General features: G+C 58.1%; 1 protein-coding gene across 5 annotated transcripts in view; it reads right to left on the reverse strand.

Annotated features, from left to right (window-relative positions):
- Positions 1–15,368, reverse strand: part of IQCE (IQ motif containing E) — a 45,639-nt gene that overhangs the window by 3,358 nt on the left and 26,913 nt on the right. For 4 of the 5 annotated variants that reach the window (XM_032394105.1, XM_032394103.1, XM_032394101.1 and 1 more), the window contains 8 exons: positions 13,790–13,894; positions 12,471–12,561; positions 9,633–9,800; positions 5,499–5,522; positions 3,285–3,386; positions 2,653–2,774; positions 1,450–1,550; positions 430–543 (listed from right to left, as the gene is read on the reverse strand). In XM_032394105.1, the coding sequence (XP_032249996.1) occupies positions 430–543; positions 1,450–1,550; positions 2,653–2,774; positions 3,285–3,386; positions 5,499–5,522; positions 9,633–9,800; positions 12,471–12,561; positions 13,790–13,894 (827 nt within the window). The remainder of the gene's footprint in view (positions 1–429; positions 544–1,449; positions 1,551–2,652; positions 2,775–3,284; positions 3,387–5,498; positions 5,523–9,632; positions 9,801–12,470; positions 12,562–13,789; positions 13,895–15,368) is intronic. The other variant, XM_032394102.1, reaches the window with a different exon arrangement.

The raw sequence follows: 15,368 nt of genomic DNA on the forward strand, positions 1-15,368 counted from the left end.
TCACCTGCACGTCCTCCCCGCACATCTGCACGTCTTCCCTGCCCACCTGTGCATCTTCCCCGCTCACCTGCACGTCCTCCCCGCACATCTGCACGTCTTCCCTGCTCACCTGCACGTCTTCCCTGCTCACCTGCACGTCTTCCCTGCCCACCTGCGTGTCCTCCCTGCTCACCTGCACATCCTCCCTGCCCGCCCCACCCCGCCCCTGTGCTGTTCATGTTTGCTCCTTGAACTTTGTACATGGAGTTTATGGAGCAAATACCAAAGTTCACAGTTTGCAAGCTCCGACAGGCTGGAAAGTGAGTCGTGATCTCTGGGTCAGACACGGCGTCGAACCCTCAGCTGGTGCAAGACATCCTCCAGGACCCGGCCCCAGAAGGGACAGGGTGGCCAGGCCCCCCGCGCCCAGCCACGGCCCCCCCCACTCACCAGAGCAGGGCTGCAAGGCTGCTGGCTTCTCCGGCCCCCACAGCCCCGGCGCCTCGTCCTTGGCCACCGGCCCCTCCACGGTCTCCCCGCTGCTCGTGTCGCTGTCCTCCTGACCTGAAACAACACGCACACTCCAGGCGCCCGCCCCGCACAGAGCCGGCAGCAGACAGGGACAGGGCTAGTCACCTCCACCTGGCTCTCTACCCCAAAGGGCTCTGGCTCAGAAAACTGCTTCCTTTTGTAGTTTGTCCCAAAATGAGGCACTGCTCCCCACGGCACCTGCCCTTCTCCATCTGTGCGAGCGAAGAGCTCGGGATGGGAGAAGTCCTTCCCACGAGTGCCGCGTGGTGACCGCGTGCCACCCTCACAGATGAGCCCTCAAGACGTGTCTCTGGGTCCGATGGCAGCGCCAAAGCTCGCAGCACCCCCTCCCTGCTCCTCTCCAGCGGTTACTGATAGTGCGAGCGCGCCCCACACAGGGAGGTGCCCAACCGTGTGAGGGCCGTCGGACTCGCGGGGGGCTCCACCTCGCTTGCGAGGACCCCACGTCAGCCAGCGGGCAGAGCAGGGACCGGCCTCGCAGCTGAGGCACAGCGCCCCTGCCGGGCCCAGAGATCTCTGCACTGTTTTTGGACCGTGATGAGGTAGAAAAGCAAATACAAGCAAAAGTTTACTTAAAACCAACAAACAGGAAAAGCACCGGCCCAAGGCGGGGAAACCACGCAACTCCAGCAGAGCCAAGAATAAAAACCAGAGACACACAAGCCACGAGCTCCCACCGTGGGGCCTGCAGGTGCCTGGATGCCGCCGTGACTGGCACTGGAGTTTCTCCGCGGCCCGGGGACGAGGGACGAAGCCGTAGGCGGGAGGCTCGGTGGAGGCATGCAGGGCGTCGCACTGGGACGGGCCCCCACACGTGCCCGCACACCCCAAGCTTCCAGGGCAGCGGCTGCTCTTTGCTCGGGGCTCAGAGGGCCCCAGCGGCCCCTCGCATGGAAATTCAAAATGAAATGAAAGTACCAGGAGAAGCAGGGCAGGGCACAGCAGGCGACGGGCGGGGGGTGGCCAGAGTGGGTCTCCTCCTCCTAGAAGCTGCAGTGGCCATTCTCTGACCAGAGGCGCTGGAAAAGAGAGAGAGACCGGCCGCTTGGACTTTACAGGACGCCCCCATCGCCCGAGGCCCCGGTGGGGCTCACGGATGTGCTGCAGAACACAAGGGGCACACGCCGAGGTCAGGCCTCAGACACCCTCCTCTCCCCCCGTCTTTTGTTTTCTTTTGTTTTAAAGATTTTATTTATTTATTTGACAGAGAGAGAGATAGCGAGAGAGGGAACACAAGCAGGGGGAGAGGCAGAGGGAGAAGGAGGCCTCCCGCTGAGCAGGGAGCCTGATGCGGGGCTCGATCCCAGGACCCTGGGATCACGACCTGAGCCGAAGGCAGACGCCCAACGACTGAGCCACCCAGGCGCCCCTCTCCCCCAGTCTCTTGTACCCACTGCCAGCCCCGTGGACATGGCCACTGGCCATGCAGCTCGGCCCCACCTGGCTGTGGCTGGCGGCACCGGGAAGGACCCTGACCTGTGTTGCGCCCCGGCTGTCCCAGCTCGTCCAGAACCAGGACCGGAAGATTCTGCTCCACTGCTCTCCTCTGGCAGAGAGGGAGCAGAGACTGAAAAGTGACGGGTGGACTGGGAACCAGAGGGGAAGCCTGAGCCTCCTGCCCTCGCACCTCGACAGACACTCCCTTCACCTCACTGCAGGCTGCAGATCCCACTCTGCCCGAGTCGACCTGGATGGAGTCTGAGTTTCTGCGGCCCCAGCAGGTGAGAACGAGTGTGAGCTGCTGTGCCAAGGACCTGACAACGCCCACATCCCCCTGAACACTGGGGTCGCATCACATTTTTTTTAAAGGGCGATGCGTTAGGACAGGCGAGCCAGCCTACAGACTGGTGGGGAGCAGCACCATGCGGTGCTTACGCCCTTCTGCGGGTTTTCCCCCAGCACGAGCGAGCCATTGCAGGCAGGAAGGCCCCTCCTGAGGGCCAGCACTGGCGGGCTACCCCACCTGCACACGTGGGAGGAGCTCTGCACGGGCGTTTGTGCTCGGGCGACTCGCCAAGGTCCTGGCTCCCATGGCCTGCGCCTGCGCACTGCGGGCTGGCCTTGTCGTCCGGCCGCGTCTCCCGGCGACACAGAACGGGGGAGCCTGCCAGCTGGACTTACCTGTGCCTGAGCCATGCCAGGTGCGCCCGGAGGACAGACTGGACGGTGGTGATGGCCTCCTCCTGCCCTGGGTCATCCTCAGCCTGGATGGCGGGGCTCGGGACGCGTGGTGGCGGAGGGTCCTGCAGTGACACGACAGTGGGGAAGAGAGCCATTTGGGAGCCTCTGCCCACTTCCCGGGTGTGGCAGGGCCCCCGCCTGGCCCCCAGAGAGCCCGGTGAGCATGGCCCCATTCCGGGTGGCTCACCTGGTCACTGACTATGTGCCCAGCAGCCTCCTGACGCTCAGACTCTAGAGATTCTTAAAATGAACGTCTTGTCATTTTCGCAGAGGAGGGATGGATATAGAAAACGCTAATCTTTACTGGGTTTTTAAGCTTCTGTCTTAACTGTGAGGCGGGCCTGCTGCCTAATACGTGAGCACCTCAAAGCAACATGGCCCCTGAAGTTCAATCCCTCTGGCGTGTGCACCACAGCCTCGCCGCCTGGCCCCGCCTGGCTCCCCACGGACAGCAAGGTGCCAGGCGGGACACGGGCACCGAGATGCCGCGCTGCCCCGGTCGAGGAGGCACGAGACGGGACACGTAGAGAGAGCGGTTAGCGCCCCTGCCGCGTCTGGCCCCCCAGGGTTACCTGGCCGGGCAGGCCGGGGGGTTCTGAAGCACACGCCTGGCTTGACAGTAGCTTCACCCGCGCTAGGTGTCCCCTGAAAGCTGCCTGGAGTGCCGTGGCCGCCTGGCAGGGACAGGGAGAGAGAAGGGAGGTGAATTCCCCTGGAAGGCGGCGGGTGCAGGGGAGGGGGCTCCGGAGGGCAAAGCTCTCTTGCTCGTGCAGAGCCACGGCCTCTGTCACCCGCCCAGCGCCTCCCACAGGAAGAGGCATGCCCATCGTCCACACAGACGGAGGCACGGGCTTCCCCTCCCATGGCAAACCGAATCCTCTGTTAAACGCTATGACGTTTAGCGGCTAGTATTTGTCCATAATTTACACGCAATTACGTTTCCACGTTGGGCAGTCCATCCCATGCCTCATGCTTTCCATACACATCTTCCAAAACCAAGCAGGGCAGACATGGTCTCAAACTGTCGCCAAGAAATGATCTATCCTCTGACCTTAATTTCAAGTGATTTCTTCACACACACAGATGCTTTGTTAAGTTCTGAGATCAGTGTTCTGGATTTCGGGGGCAGCCTGGCTGGAAACATCACGGTGTGACAAAGGGGTTGAGCTCTTAGGGAGCTCTTAGTTGAGCATCTTAGGGAGCGCCACATGAGCACACTGGGGCCTGACACGTCATGTGTCCAGAGGTCTAGACGCTTCCAGAATCAGGGCACTAAGAGAAACACCTCTGCTTTGTTGTTACTGGGGGCAAGGTGAAGGAGATGTCCTGAACTCGGGGTTCAGAAACAGGCCCAACAAAGCGCAGCAAGAGAACCCTCGTTCAGGCAAATTCGAACAAGCAGGTGCATGTGTAGACCGACCCGGGGGGCTCGCTGCTCGCAGACGACCCGGGTGAGGGCTCGTTGCGGGCAACATGGGCTGGGGTGACGGCTGCTGACATCATGGCCACCAGAGCCCGGCAGAAACCCAGCCCAGCCCTGCCCCACACGGGGGTCTTGTCGCCTTGCCTGGGGAGGTGAGGACACGCAGGCCGGGGGGGACCCGGGAGACCAGCAGCAGAACATGACAGTGCATGCCGGCTGGCCGGCTAGGAAACACGCTAGACAGGCTTTCAAGGAGTCCCAAATTCACCCATTCACCCACTCATTCCACAGATATTTGCTGAATGCCGACCACGTGGCAGGCACCATCCTAGGAACTGTGGATACAGTGGTGTAAGAACAGAGGTGGTCCCTGTCTCCGTGGAACTTTAAATAAATTGCAGTAGGAGACAAGCAATTTAAAACAAGTAAAATATCAAAATGTCAAGTAGGGATATAAGCTACGAAGAGAGATAAAGCAGGACCCAGGGCTGGAGTGATGGCTGGCACGGGGTATTCAGAGAGAGCGTCTCTGAGGAGGTAACATTTCCTGCGTGAAGCAAGGGGGCAGGACATGCAGGTGTCCGGAGGAAGAGCTTTCCAGGCAGAGGGAGCAGCGAGTGCAAGGGCCCTGTGGCAGGAGGAAGCTTGGTATTTCCAAGCAGTGCCCAAGAAGCCTCCAGACTGGGTAGAGGAGAATGAGCAGGGCTGGGGGGGTGGGGTAGCCAGGGAGTTTGGCATGGAAGGTCCTTAGACAACAGCTTTGGATCACGTTCCAAGTTTGGGAGTGAGTCGTGCAGTGGTGGGTGTTACTTAACATTTAAAACATGCTGCCCTGGAGGCTGCCTGGGGAACAGGCTGAGGGAGGGCGACAGCGGCAAGGGCCGTGCGGGCGTCCACGGCCGTCGGGGTGGCTGGAGACTCCACTGGTTCCCAGCGCCTGTCACGACGCGTCCTGCGGCTCACACAGACCTGCTCTCCTCCGGGGTAAGCCGCGCTCCTGCGCGCGCCCGTCTCCTGCCCGCAGCCCTTCCTCTCACGTTCCCCAGGCCCTGCGCCGGGCCTTCCCAAGAGCCCTAACGCACGCCTGCCATGCTGACCTGCAGTGACCCGTCTCAACACCTCTCTGAGTCCCGAGGGCCCGCCGGGTTACCCGACCCAAACTGATGACAGAGAAAACTGTGTTGAAAAAACGATTGTGTAATTGAATGAATCTGAACGTGTGAATCATCCAAATATTCTTCTCACTCTGGTGTCACCCCCGTCTGGTCTGATTTCAGGAAAACAAGTGCCCGAGACATCCCACCGTGACTTCGCTCTACTGCAAGAATACGTATTTGAAACAGGTGAAATAAACCTCGCTTACCTCAGTCAGAACAGCCTTTTTTTTCTGAAATAAAGAGACAGGTTATGAGTTAACATGAGGATGAATTTTTGGCAACACAGTGTTCATGTCCTGATCCTGCCCCTGCCACCATCACCACGGATGGAAAGCAGAGCCGCGGTACCAGGGCGCCCCCCCCTCCTCGGGAGCCCCAGGAGGCTCCACGTGTCCCTGTCCTCCCCTGCCTGGAGGACCGTGCCGGGGGACCCAGCAGCCATAACCAGATGGCCAGCTTTCTCCGGGCGAGTCACAGTTAAAGAAGAGCCCTGTCAGTGGCACCTGCGGCTCCCGCCCGCGGCAGCTCTCTGTGGGACGGACTCACGAGCACCACCGTGTGCGCTTGACTTCAGCCCCAGGTGAGGAAGCCCCGCCCCCAGCCAGAGCTGGGGACACGGCTGCCCTCTCCGGACGGTCACACAGCGGCTGGGCCCCGCCTGCCAGAGAAGCTACAAAGGGGACCCCCATTCACGGGTCTGGGTCACGGGCTCCCAAATCTGACCCATCGTCAGAAGCACCCGGGGACCGGAGGAAAAAAGATTCAGCCACACCCAAGGCTGAACCAAAATGTGTATCCTTACAGACGTCAGTGAAGCCCGAGTCCTTCTAGTGTGGAAACCCCAGGATGACGCACGTGCCGTAGGGGCCAAGCCACAGTCCGCAAAACACACACCCACCCGCTCCTCTGCAATGTTCACCAGAGTGCATGGCCCATAGCTGTTACAGAAGAGGATGTGTCCCGTGACAGATTAAGGAAACAGGGAGCACGAGGACCGGGGGACATAAAATGAATGAATGAATGAACGAATATTTAATAATGATAACAATCAAGACTGAAGATCGTGCCGAGCAGCCGATGAGGACAGTGCCGGCGAGGATGTGGGGTGAGCTGCAGAATGAGGAAGTCAACAGTAAGCCTGGAAAGAGCAAAAGTGGAGGGGTGGAAACGTGCCGTGACTTGAGACAGATGGGAAAGACGGAACCGTGTTTGTTGCTGCAGAAATGGACCCTGAGTGGGGGAGGCATGCTGGACCACAGCCGGCTGCAGGCCTTGTGGAGGGCAACCTGCAGCTTGCCTCAAAGAGTGGCTGGGTGTGGGGTGCCACCACACCGGCCGGGAGGGCTCCAGGCGGGTCCAGGGCCTTCCTCCTCACGGCCTCAGACACCCCTGTACCCCAAGGCGAGTCCAACAGGTACAGACCAAGAGGACCCCGGACTGAGGTCCCAGGACCCTGATTTCCAATTAAGTGGCCTTTCAAATGCTTTATTCTCAGATGTAGGTATGTGCATTTGATTTTTCTGAGTTCTTGTAACGCAGAATCCTGAAGAAAAGACTCAGCTCATGTGTCAAGAAGTCAGCTGTGCCCAGCTCCTGGAGGGGCGAGCGGTGGAACCCAGTGCGGGTGACTAGCCCTGCCCGGTTGGTGGGGAGCAGTGAGCTAGGGCACTGCTCTTAGAGCACTTTACGTTTTGTCTTTTTAAAATTAATTAGTTAATTAAATTAGAGAGACTTCTTTTAATTACTTAAGAGAGAGAGAGCGCAGAGCAAGGGGAAGGGCAGAGGGAGAGGGAGGGAGAGAACCTCAAGCAGACTCACCTCTGAGCAGGGAGCCCAATGCGGGGCCCGATCCCACGACCCTGAGTCATGACCTGAGCCAAAATCAAGAGTCGGCTGCTCAACCAACTGAGCCACCCAGGAGCCCCGCGTTTTGTCTTTTTAATTAAGCAAGGGACTGATGGGGAGAAGGGTGAAAGATGAAGGGAAAAGCAGCACAGACAAGTGGCTCAGAGATGGCGAGCTCCACCCAGATCTGGGGTGAGGAGGACGGGGAGCTGGGGACACCTTCTTGTGCAGAAAATGAGGTTGCACCAGCAAGATCAAAGGCACAGGAGCCCGACCCGAGCGCTGCCACTGACCAAATGTGGGACACGTTGAACATGAAAAGAAAAACGACGCATTAATCTTAAAAGCAGCAATGCTCCCTCCCCTCAGAGAGAGCGTGGGGAGAAACTCGCTGGCCTCCAATCCCCTGCTCTGAAATCAGGGTTTACTTAGTACTTGAAGGAAAACAGCGAAGCTTCTAGCCTGCCTTTTTGGAAGACCCTGGAGCTACGCCCCGCTGACCAGCCGATGAGGAAAACTGCTTCACAGAAGAGTACCAGCCGCTAAGTATCGGGAGGACCTGAAGTCACCCCACAGCCGTGTGAAAGATGGGTTGAGCTGCCGTGCACGAAGGGTGTAGGGCCACCAGCGAAAGGTGGAGACCGGGGTTCACAGAGGCCACTCTCCCGACAGACTGACGGGATCACTATCAAGGGAAAGGTGTTTGCTTACAACAACAGAAGCGGGCAGCCGCGACTTTACCCAGTGCCTGCAGTTAGACACACGGACAGACCTACCTCGTCTCACCTGCGCCCGAAGGGAGACAACGAGCCCAGCACCACCTGTGGGAGTGTGCTCTTGCCAAAAATACCTAACCTAACCCGAGTCAAGCCTGTACACCTGACTTGCCATGTACAGGAAGTAAAGGGGACAGAGGAACAAGTTAAGGGCCACCACGAGGACACAATCGGACAGATGCAGGATGTGGGACGCCCTGCAGGAGACTGGCCTGTGCTCTTCAGGAAGAACATGACTTTAAAGAGAAAAGAAGGTTAGGGCTGATAAACCACACTGAGGAGGTTTAGACAACCGAAGAGGAAGCTTTCATGGGATGTGGGTCAAAATCCAACCTTGACTGGATCTGGGGTTGAAAAAGACAGTTGAGTGGCATCCTGGGGCACAGGGGGAGATATGACTATGAAGGGGACACCAGAGGACACGAGAGAACCTCTGCCACGTTTCGGGGTGTCTGACGGCACGTGCTGTGGTCAGCGAGACGCCCTCATGCTTACAAGATGCTAGAGATCCACGTCTAAGACTTACTCTCACATGGTTGTGCAAAGAAACGATCTGTATAGAAAAGAAATATGGCTGCACGTTAACTACTATTGAGTCGAGGTGGGGGCAAGAATTTGTGCAGCACCTTCGTGAATATGCGGAGTTCTTTCAACTATTCTAAACATTCTGTACATTCTCGTAAAAAAAGTTGGGAAGAAACAGTTTAACTCTACAGACAATCTTCTGGAACTAAGATCTTAATGATACTCAGGCGGGTAGAGAACTCCAGAGTTTTTGTTGGTTCAGCTGGGGAGAAAGGGCGCTGTTGTGTTCTGCAGAACCGGGAGCTCTTTCTGAGCACATAGCTTGTCCAAGGAGACTGCCACCCTTACCCTGGGAGCTCAGGGGAGGAGCCCCATTCCTCCTCCATGAGATAGCATGGGGGTCCGCCAGGCTCCTCTCTCATCACCCCACTTCCCCATCCCCCACCCCTCATCTCCCCACTTCCCCATCCCCCCACCTCTCATCCCCCCACCCCTCATCACCCCACTTCCCTTGCCCCGGGCTCCTGGCCCCACTTCCCCCCGAGCACAAAGGCACTCATTACAGATTCACAGCTCCTTGTCTCCTGGGGTCTGAGATGCACATGCTCAGCTTTGGTGGGTGGTCTTCCTGTCCCCTAACCTACAGGTGTTGTCCTCTGAGGAGCAGCCACTCAAGGCAGGTTTTTCACAGTCCCAGTAAAATGGACCACAGCCCGAGCTGCTGCCCCCCAGACAGCCCCAGAAGAGGGCTACTCTGGGGGTTTGAATTTCCAGTTGTTTCTGCAATGGATGCACCTGACTGTGGATCCCATGCTCGGGCTGTGCTCGGGGGGACAGGGCAGTGATTCCAGAGTGTGATCAGGGGCTGCACCCAGAGTGGGTCTTCCTGGGAGCCCGCCACCCTGCCGCTGCACGTACCCGGTCCGTGAGCTAACAGAGGCTTCTGGACAAGTCACTGTCGTTTGCCACCTGGAAAACGACCCTCCCCCTCTTCCGAGGATGAGCTGAAAGGGAAACCTCCCCTTCCTTCCCCACAGGACCGAGTCCTTCCACTGCAGGTCCAGGTGCTCGTCTGTCCCTCACCCCCCACGATGTCTGTTCAGGTGCGTCGAGTCTGTCCCGCGTTTCCACCCACGCCCGTGGCACCTAGCCCACAGCCCGCACGGCACAGGGATGGCCTCCACGGGCTCTCACCTGGCGTCGGTACACCTTCCACTGGGTCTGCAGGATCCTGGCCGCCGTGTCTCTTCGCCCCTCGGAGCAGGTAGAGGGGGGCCGGGAGCCCTCCTTGCTTGTATCTGGCTCATAGTCCTGCTGAGAGGGCCTGCTGGTGGGAAGGGAAGGTCGGGGTTCTTCTGGGGTCTGCAGAAATTCAAGGTGTAAAGGATGGTTAAGCTGGGCAGGGAAGATGGGGATCGGGTCAGACGGCAGAATATCGGCATGATACACAGGGAGCCCGTCAGACCAGACTTTTTAATGTGGAGGACAATCTGTTTGTTCAGCATGCCATTTGACAAACAAGATCTCTGCAGAAACAATGTGCAGCTAATAAATGGACTGAAGGTCGGTTTTCATCCCCCTCCCCAGACCCGGTGTGGCGGCGCTCCCCTGGGAGGACGGTGGGGTGACACCACCTGTGGGTCCGATGGGCAGCCCCTCCCATGCTACAATGTCCTTCCCGAGCTCAGTGACACGTGTGTGTTATTGCAAGGTCTACCTGCTTTTTGGGGGTCCTGTGTTTGGTCTTTCTTTTAGTCTAAGACTCTGATAGAAACAGGACCTCTGTGATTAAAGGCAATAGATTTCTAGCTCAGTTTTCACAGTGAAAAGAAGCAAGAACTGCTATGTGACCATTGAAATAACCCTGATTTCTACCACACTTGAGGGTCCAAATTTATTATCTGCAATGACATGTCTCAATAAAAATCAACACACTGGACTGGGGACTCGTCTGGGGACGCGGAGACAGTGATTAAGGATGTCCTCCCTTGAGGAAAAGAATGTTCATCAGGGCCCCGTACCGACACGGCCGCTGTGCCTTGCACTGAGTTAGGGGAGGATCCGGATCCCGAATCGCTGGGATTAACGGAAAGCGGCACGCTTGCGGTAAGGTGCTTGGAGAAGCGGGCCTGAGCCTCGGTGCCAGATCCTCCCAGATGTCAGTGTGAGGCCTGGTGTGCGAGGAGCCCGCCAGCCAGGGCCACCTTCCTGATGGCGGGTGCCTGTCAGTGCCCGGGGCGGAGACCGGGCTACAGTGACTCCAGCTCCGGAGGACACCGAAGAGACGATAGGGGAAACCTGCTTTCCTTCCCACGGGAGCGTCTATGGGAACCCCGAGCGGGCCTCTCTGTTAATCTTAATTAACAGAGAAATTAAGATAAGCAGAAGAATGTACGTTGGCTTCTGTCGGGTGCCTCCCAGGGGTCAGGATCACGGACAAGTCACAGGTGGGTGAGCCCTGCCGTCTCAGAGCCCGGGGAGCACCCGCGTGGGAAGAAAGGGGGACCCTGCCGGCGATGCGGCCCCTGGAGACACGTAAACTCGGCTCTGCCGCACACGTGGCAGCCCTGGGCTCCCGTCCGCCCGGGGCAGACAGTGGGCGTGGGCTTGGGGGGGAGCAGGGGGCCCTGGGGACGGACGGTTGTGCAGAGCGACTCGCTCCAGGATGCAGGAAAGCGGCCACAGAAAAGCATCTCACAGAGAACACGACAGTATGCTTTACTGAACAACAGAAATAGTTTCCAGCGGGATCGGGAAGGACTCACACTGTCGACCCTCACGCGTGGCCAGCGGGTGTCACGCTGTCGACCCTCACACTCCCGCGAGCGCGCGCCACGACCCTGCCTTCCCCTGCCTGCCAGGTAAGCTGCGCCCATCGGCTTCTCCAGATTCCCGACTTTCAGCTCTTTCCTGGTTTCCAGGTACACACAGAGTCCTGCAAAGAGCCCCCCAGTGGAGACTCTAGCAAGTAAGCCTCCGAAGCCAGAAGCCGGCCCCGACTCCAGCACTGCCCTCAGCAGAAACTCAGCCCCGCTGACCGTCTGTCAGGTCACTTGCTATAAAACAGTAAGTCACCTTCTGAAGCCACAGAACTTCTTGGCTAAAGCGTGCGCCAGGCAAAGCCCCGCCATCCTGGTGGTCCCCCAGGTATTACCACATCTGTCGCAGACAGACAGAGGCTCGTGGGAGGGGATTGTGGAGAGGCCACCGTGTGTCCTCTACCAGCTCGGCGCTGTCCGCCACATGTTTGCGTGGTGGCATCCTGTGGGGGCACACGGCAGCCACAGGATTGTAATACCTCTGCTATTTGTGTTAATAGATCGCACCTACCATCTGAGAGACCCCATCAACTGGGAAAAAGGATTAGCAAGGAGCCACCAGCCGTCCAAGTGCAGGTGGCACCAGGCCTGCGGGCGCCAGAGGGCTTGAAGGTGGTGCCACGGGAGGCCCTCACGGCCACCAGGCCACCTCAGCCACAGCTGCCTCCATGAGGGGACGGGGACAGGAAGGCGGGCGCCCGCACTGACCTCTTGCCTCGAACCCGCCATTCGCCACACACTCATTCAATAACACCTGGGCGAGTGCACAGCTCAGTGGCAGGCATGGGGGCCCCGAGAAGATGCCCGGCTGGAGCGAGCGCTCTGCCCGCCAGGCCGTGTCGACGTCACAGTCCGAAGCTTCCATTAAACACACAGGGCAGGGGGCAGGAGGTCCTCACGCAGCGTCACTCCTTCTCACCCATGAACGGACACCCCCTTGTTGGACAATTAAGACTTTCTGCATATGTGAAGTTTGGGGAAGATCTTCACTCAGCTTCACTAAGACTCCAACGCTCGTTCAAAAAAGTCACTTAACTGACAATCGATCAGTTCAGAACCCCAATTTGTGGACATCGAGGGGAAGATAAAGGGGAACTGGACTGTCACCGTCGGAGTCAGGAGAGCCAGGGGACAGACCCCGCAGAACCATCCCGCCCCGGCCGAGAGCCCCGTGGCGCCCACGCAGGAAATCCGAAACCCGGCTGAGCCATACCTCAAGACTCTTCTCCACAGGGTCGTCTCTCTCTTCCCTCCTGATTTCCTCCAGTTCTTGACACTTCTTCGTAAGGGTCTGAATTTCCTCTCTAAAGTGGGAGGGAAAAGATGACGTCTTACTCGTCATCACGCAGTGGCCCACATCTGTATGTGATGGCAGGGAGGGCTGACCGCGGGGCTGCCAAGGCCACCTCTCCCGCGGTGACGTGGGGCCCCCGCTACCAGCCCCCTGCACCTTGGCCGGCACGGGGTCCCCACTGCGGGACCGCGCTCTGTGGCCTGTGTCAGCGGCCGGGCTGGCAGCCGCGGAGGGGCAGGGCCGGAGGACCCCCGGGCCGCCACTGCCTCTGGCACGTGGGAAGAAGCAGGCAGATCCTGACGGCAGGAGTGACACACGGGCAGCGCCACTGGGGCTTCTCAGCGCACGGTGTGAATGGAAGCAAATACAACTCGTGTCCTCGCTGTGGGTTTCAAAGGCGACAGGAAAACAGCTCTTCCCTGCGCACCTGCCCTTTCTGTCTCCTTCAGTCCCGCCTTCCGACAAAACCTAGTCACGGTTCTCCGGAAAATAAATATTCTTATTCGTTCCAGCAATCTGTGTCTTCCTCATTATTCTGAGAGCTGAATATTTCCACTCAGTGTTCTAACTTACTTTGGGGGGCATTTCTCACTGAGGTGAAGTTTGTAGAACGTAAAATCCACTAGAGTAAAGTACAGGACGAAAGTACAGGTTTCCACGAACTCACGGCGTCGTGCCACCATCGCCAACTCCAGAACTCTGCCCTCAGCCGTCCCTTCCTGCTTCCCCGCCCCACACCGTCTCTGTGACTTTGCTGACGTGGTGGGATTGCTCAGTGTGTGGTCCTTCCTGTCTGTGTCCTTCAGTGGCGTGATGTGTGGGAGGCCCGCCCACGCGGTCACGTGTGTCAGAACCCAGGCCTTTCTGTCCCTTCACGTGGATGTACTTCCGTTTCTTATCTTGCTTCAGCTGATGGGCTGGGGGCTCTTTCCCCTTTGTGGGCCGTGAGCAACGACACACTGACGGTGCGGGAGGCACCGTCCTGGGAGTCCTGACCAGGGAGGCGGCAGCGAAGGGTGCGTGCAGAGGCAAACCCCAGCCTGGTGGGAAGAGCCCTTTCCCAGAATTGGGACTTTTCCTCCGAAGGACGCGAAGAGCTGCCACAGGATGTCAGGACTTGGAGTGGCGGACTCAGGCTGGGGCAGCCATGTGAAAACCGCTGCGGAGCCGCTCGGAGGGAAGACGAGAAGCGCCTGGAATCCAGCGATCTCACCGCCTGTGACTCTGGGAGCACTCACCTCAGAGCCTCCTCTCTCCCTCTTCTCTCCTCCTCGCCTCCCTTCACGTGCTCCAGCTCCTTCTGCAGGTCAGTGTTGGTCCGTAGCAGCTGCCTGACCTCCAGCCTGAGCGCACAGAACCAGAGACATTTCAGCGTTCGTGAAAACAAAGTTACGCCCGTGATCACAGAGCAGGAAGAGCTTTCCGAAAACATCACACGCCCCCCTTCCTTCCTTTCTTTTTTTTTTTTTAAAGATTTTATTTATTTATTTGAGAGAGAGAGAATGAGAGACAGAGAGCATGAGAGGGAGGAGGGTCAGAGGGAGAAGCAGACTCCCTGCCGAGCAGCGAGCCCGATGCGGGACTCGATCCCGGGACTCCAGGATCATGACCTGAGCCGAAGGCAGTCGCTTAACCAACTGAGCCACCCAGGAGCCCCCCCCCCCTTCCTTTCTTATGACAGTGGATGGACACGGGGGCAGATGGGCAGAGGTGCTCGTTTACCACCACGCAGAGCCAGGAACAGACCCGACAGGCCTGCCACTCCGGCCGTGGTTCCTCCAGATATTCGTGTCCACGACTGTTAGGTGCCCAGGATACGGGGTGAGGAGACACAGACGAGCTGCAACCCCAGACGAGCTGGAATATTTCATTATCCCAATAGTCACACAATTGGTACATAACCCCTGAGATGAGTGCTTGGAGGGTCCTGTCCACACCGCATGGGGCTGCTGCCTGAGCCGAGCCATCGAGGATGGAGGGGTGACCCAGGACCTCCAACTAAACTGCTTCCCACAGGGTTTTCCTGGGTCCCACAGGTGGCACGTGGCTAAGAACACCGCTCCAAGAGGAGACCTCAGTCTGAGCTCAGCTCCACTGCTCACTCTCGTGTGACCTCACTTTTCAAGGTTCCTTAATCTCATGAATCAGAGGAAACACCTTGAGTGTTCCACAGAGTGTCTGTCACTGAGCAAGGGCTCAATAAGTGGAAGCTCTTATCATGCCAGGTGACAGCTGAAGAGATGATCAAAATGACTAGTCCAATTTTGAAAACCTTTCATGAAACACTAATTCTTACAAAGAACCTACCAATTCACATAGATGCCCTTGGATTGGAGGAGTAAGAACAGGTGGAATGTGAAAGGATTTTCCTCTGCTGTAAACAGAAGGCAGCAGAGAACTTAGTAGGCGAGGAGTCCGCTAGGGAGTCCTTCTCAGACCTGCATGTGCACATGAATCACCAGGGGGCCTCATTAGACACAGAGTCAGATTCAGGAGATCTGGGTCTGACAAGGTTCTGCATCTCTCTCACCAGCTCCCCCGGTGGGCGGGGCCTAGATTCTGCATCTCTCGCCAGCTCCAAGGTAAACAGAGCCTAGATTCTGCATCTCTAATCAGCTCCCTGGTGGGCAAGGCCTAGATTCTGCATCTCTAACCAGCACCCAGGTGGGCCTAGATTCTGCATCTCTCACCAGCTTCCAGGTGGGCGGGGCCTAGATTCTACATCTCTAACCAGCTCCCAGGTGGGCGGGGCCTAGATTCTACATCTCTAACCAGCTCCCATGTGGGCGGGGCCTAGATTCTACATCTCTCACCAGC

This window comes from Phoca vitulina, unplaced genomic scaffold (genome assembly GCF_004348235.1).
Source record: "Phoca vitulina isolate PV1807 unplaced genomic scaffold, GSC_HSeal_1.0 scaffold79, whole genome shotgun sequence".
NCBI lineage: Eukaryota > Metazoa > Chordata > Mammalia > Carnivora > Phocidae > Phoca > Phoca vitulina.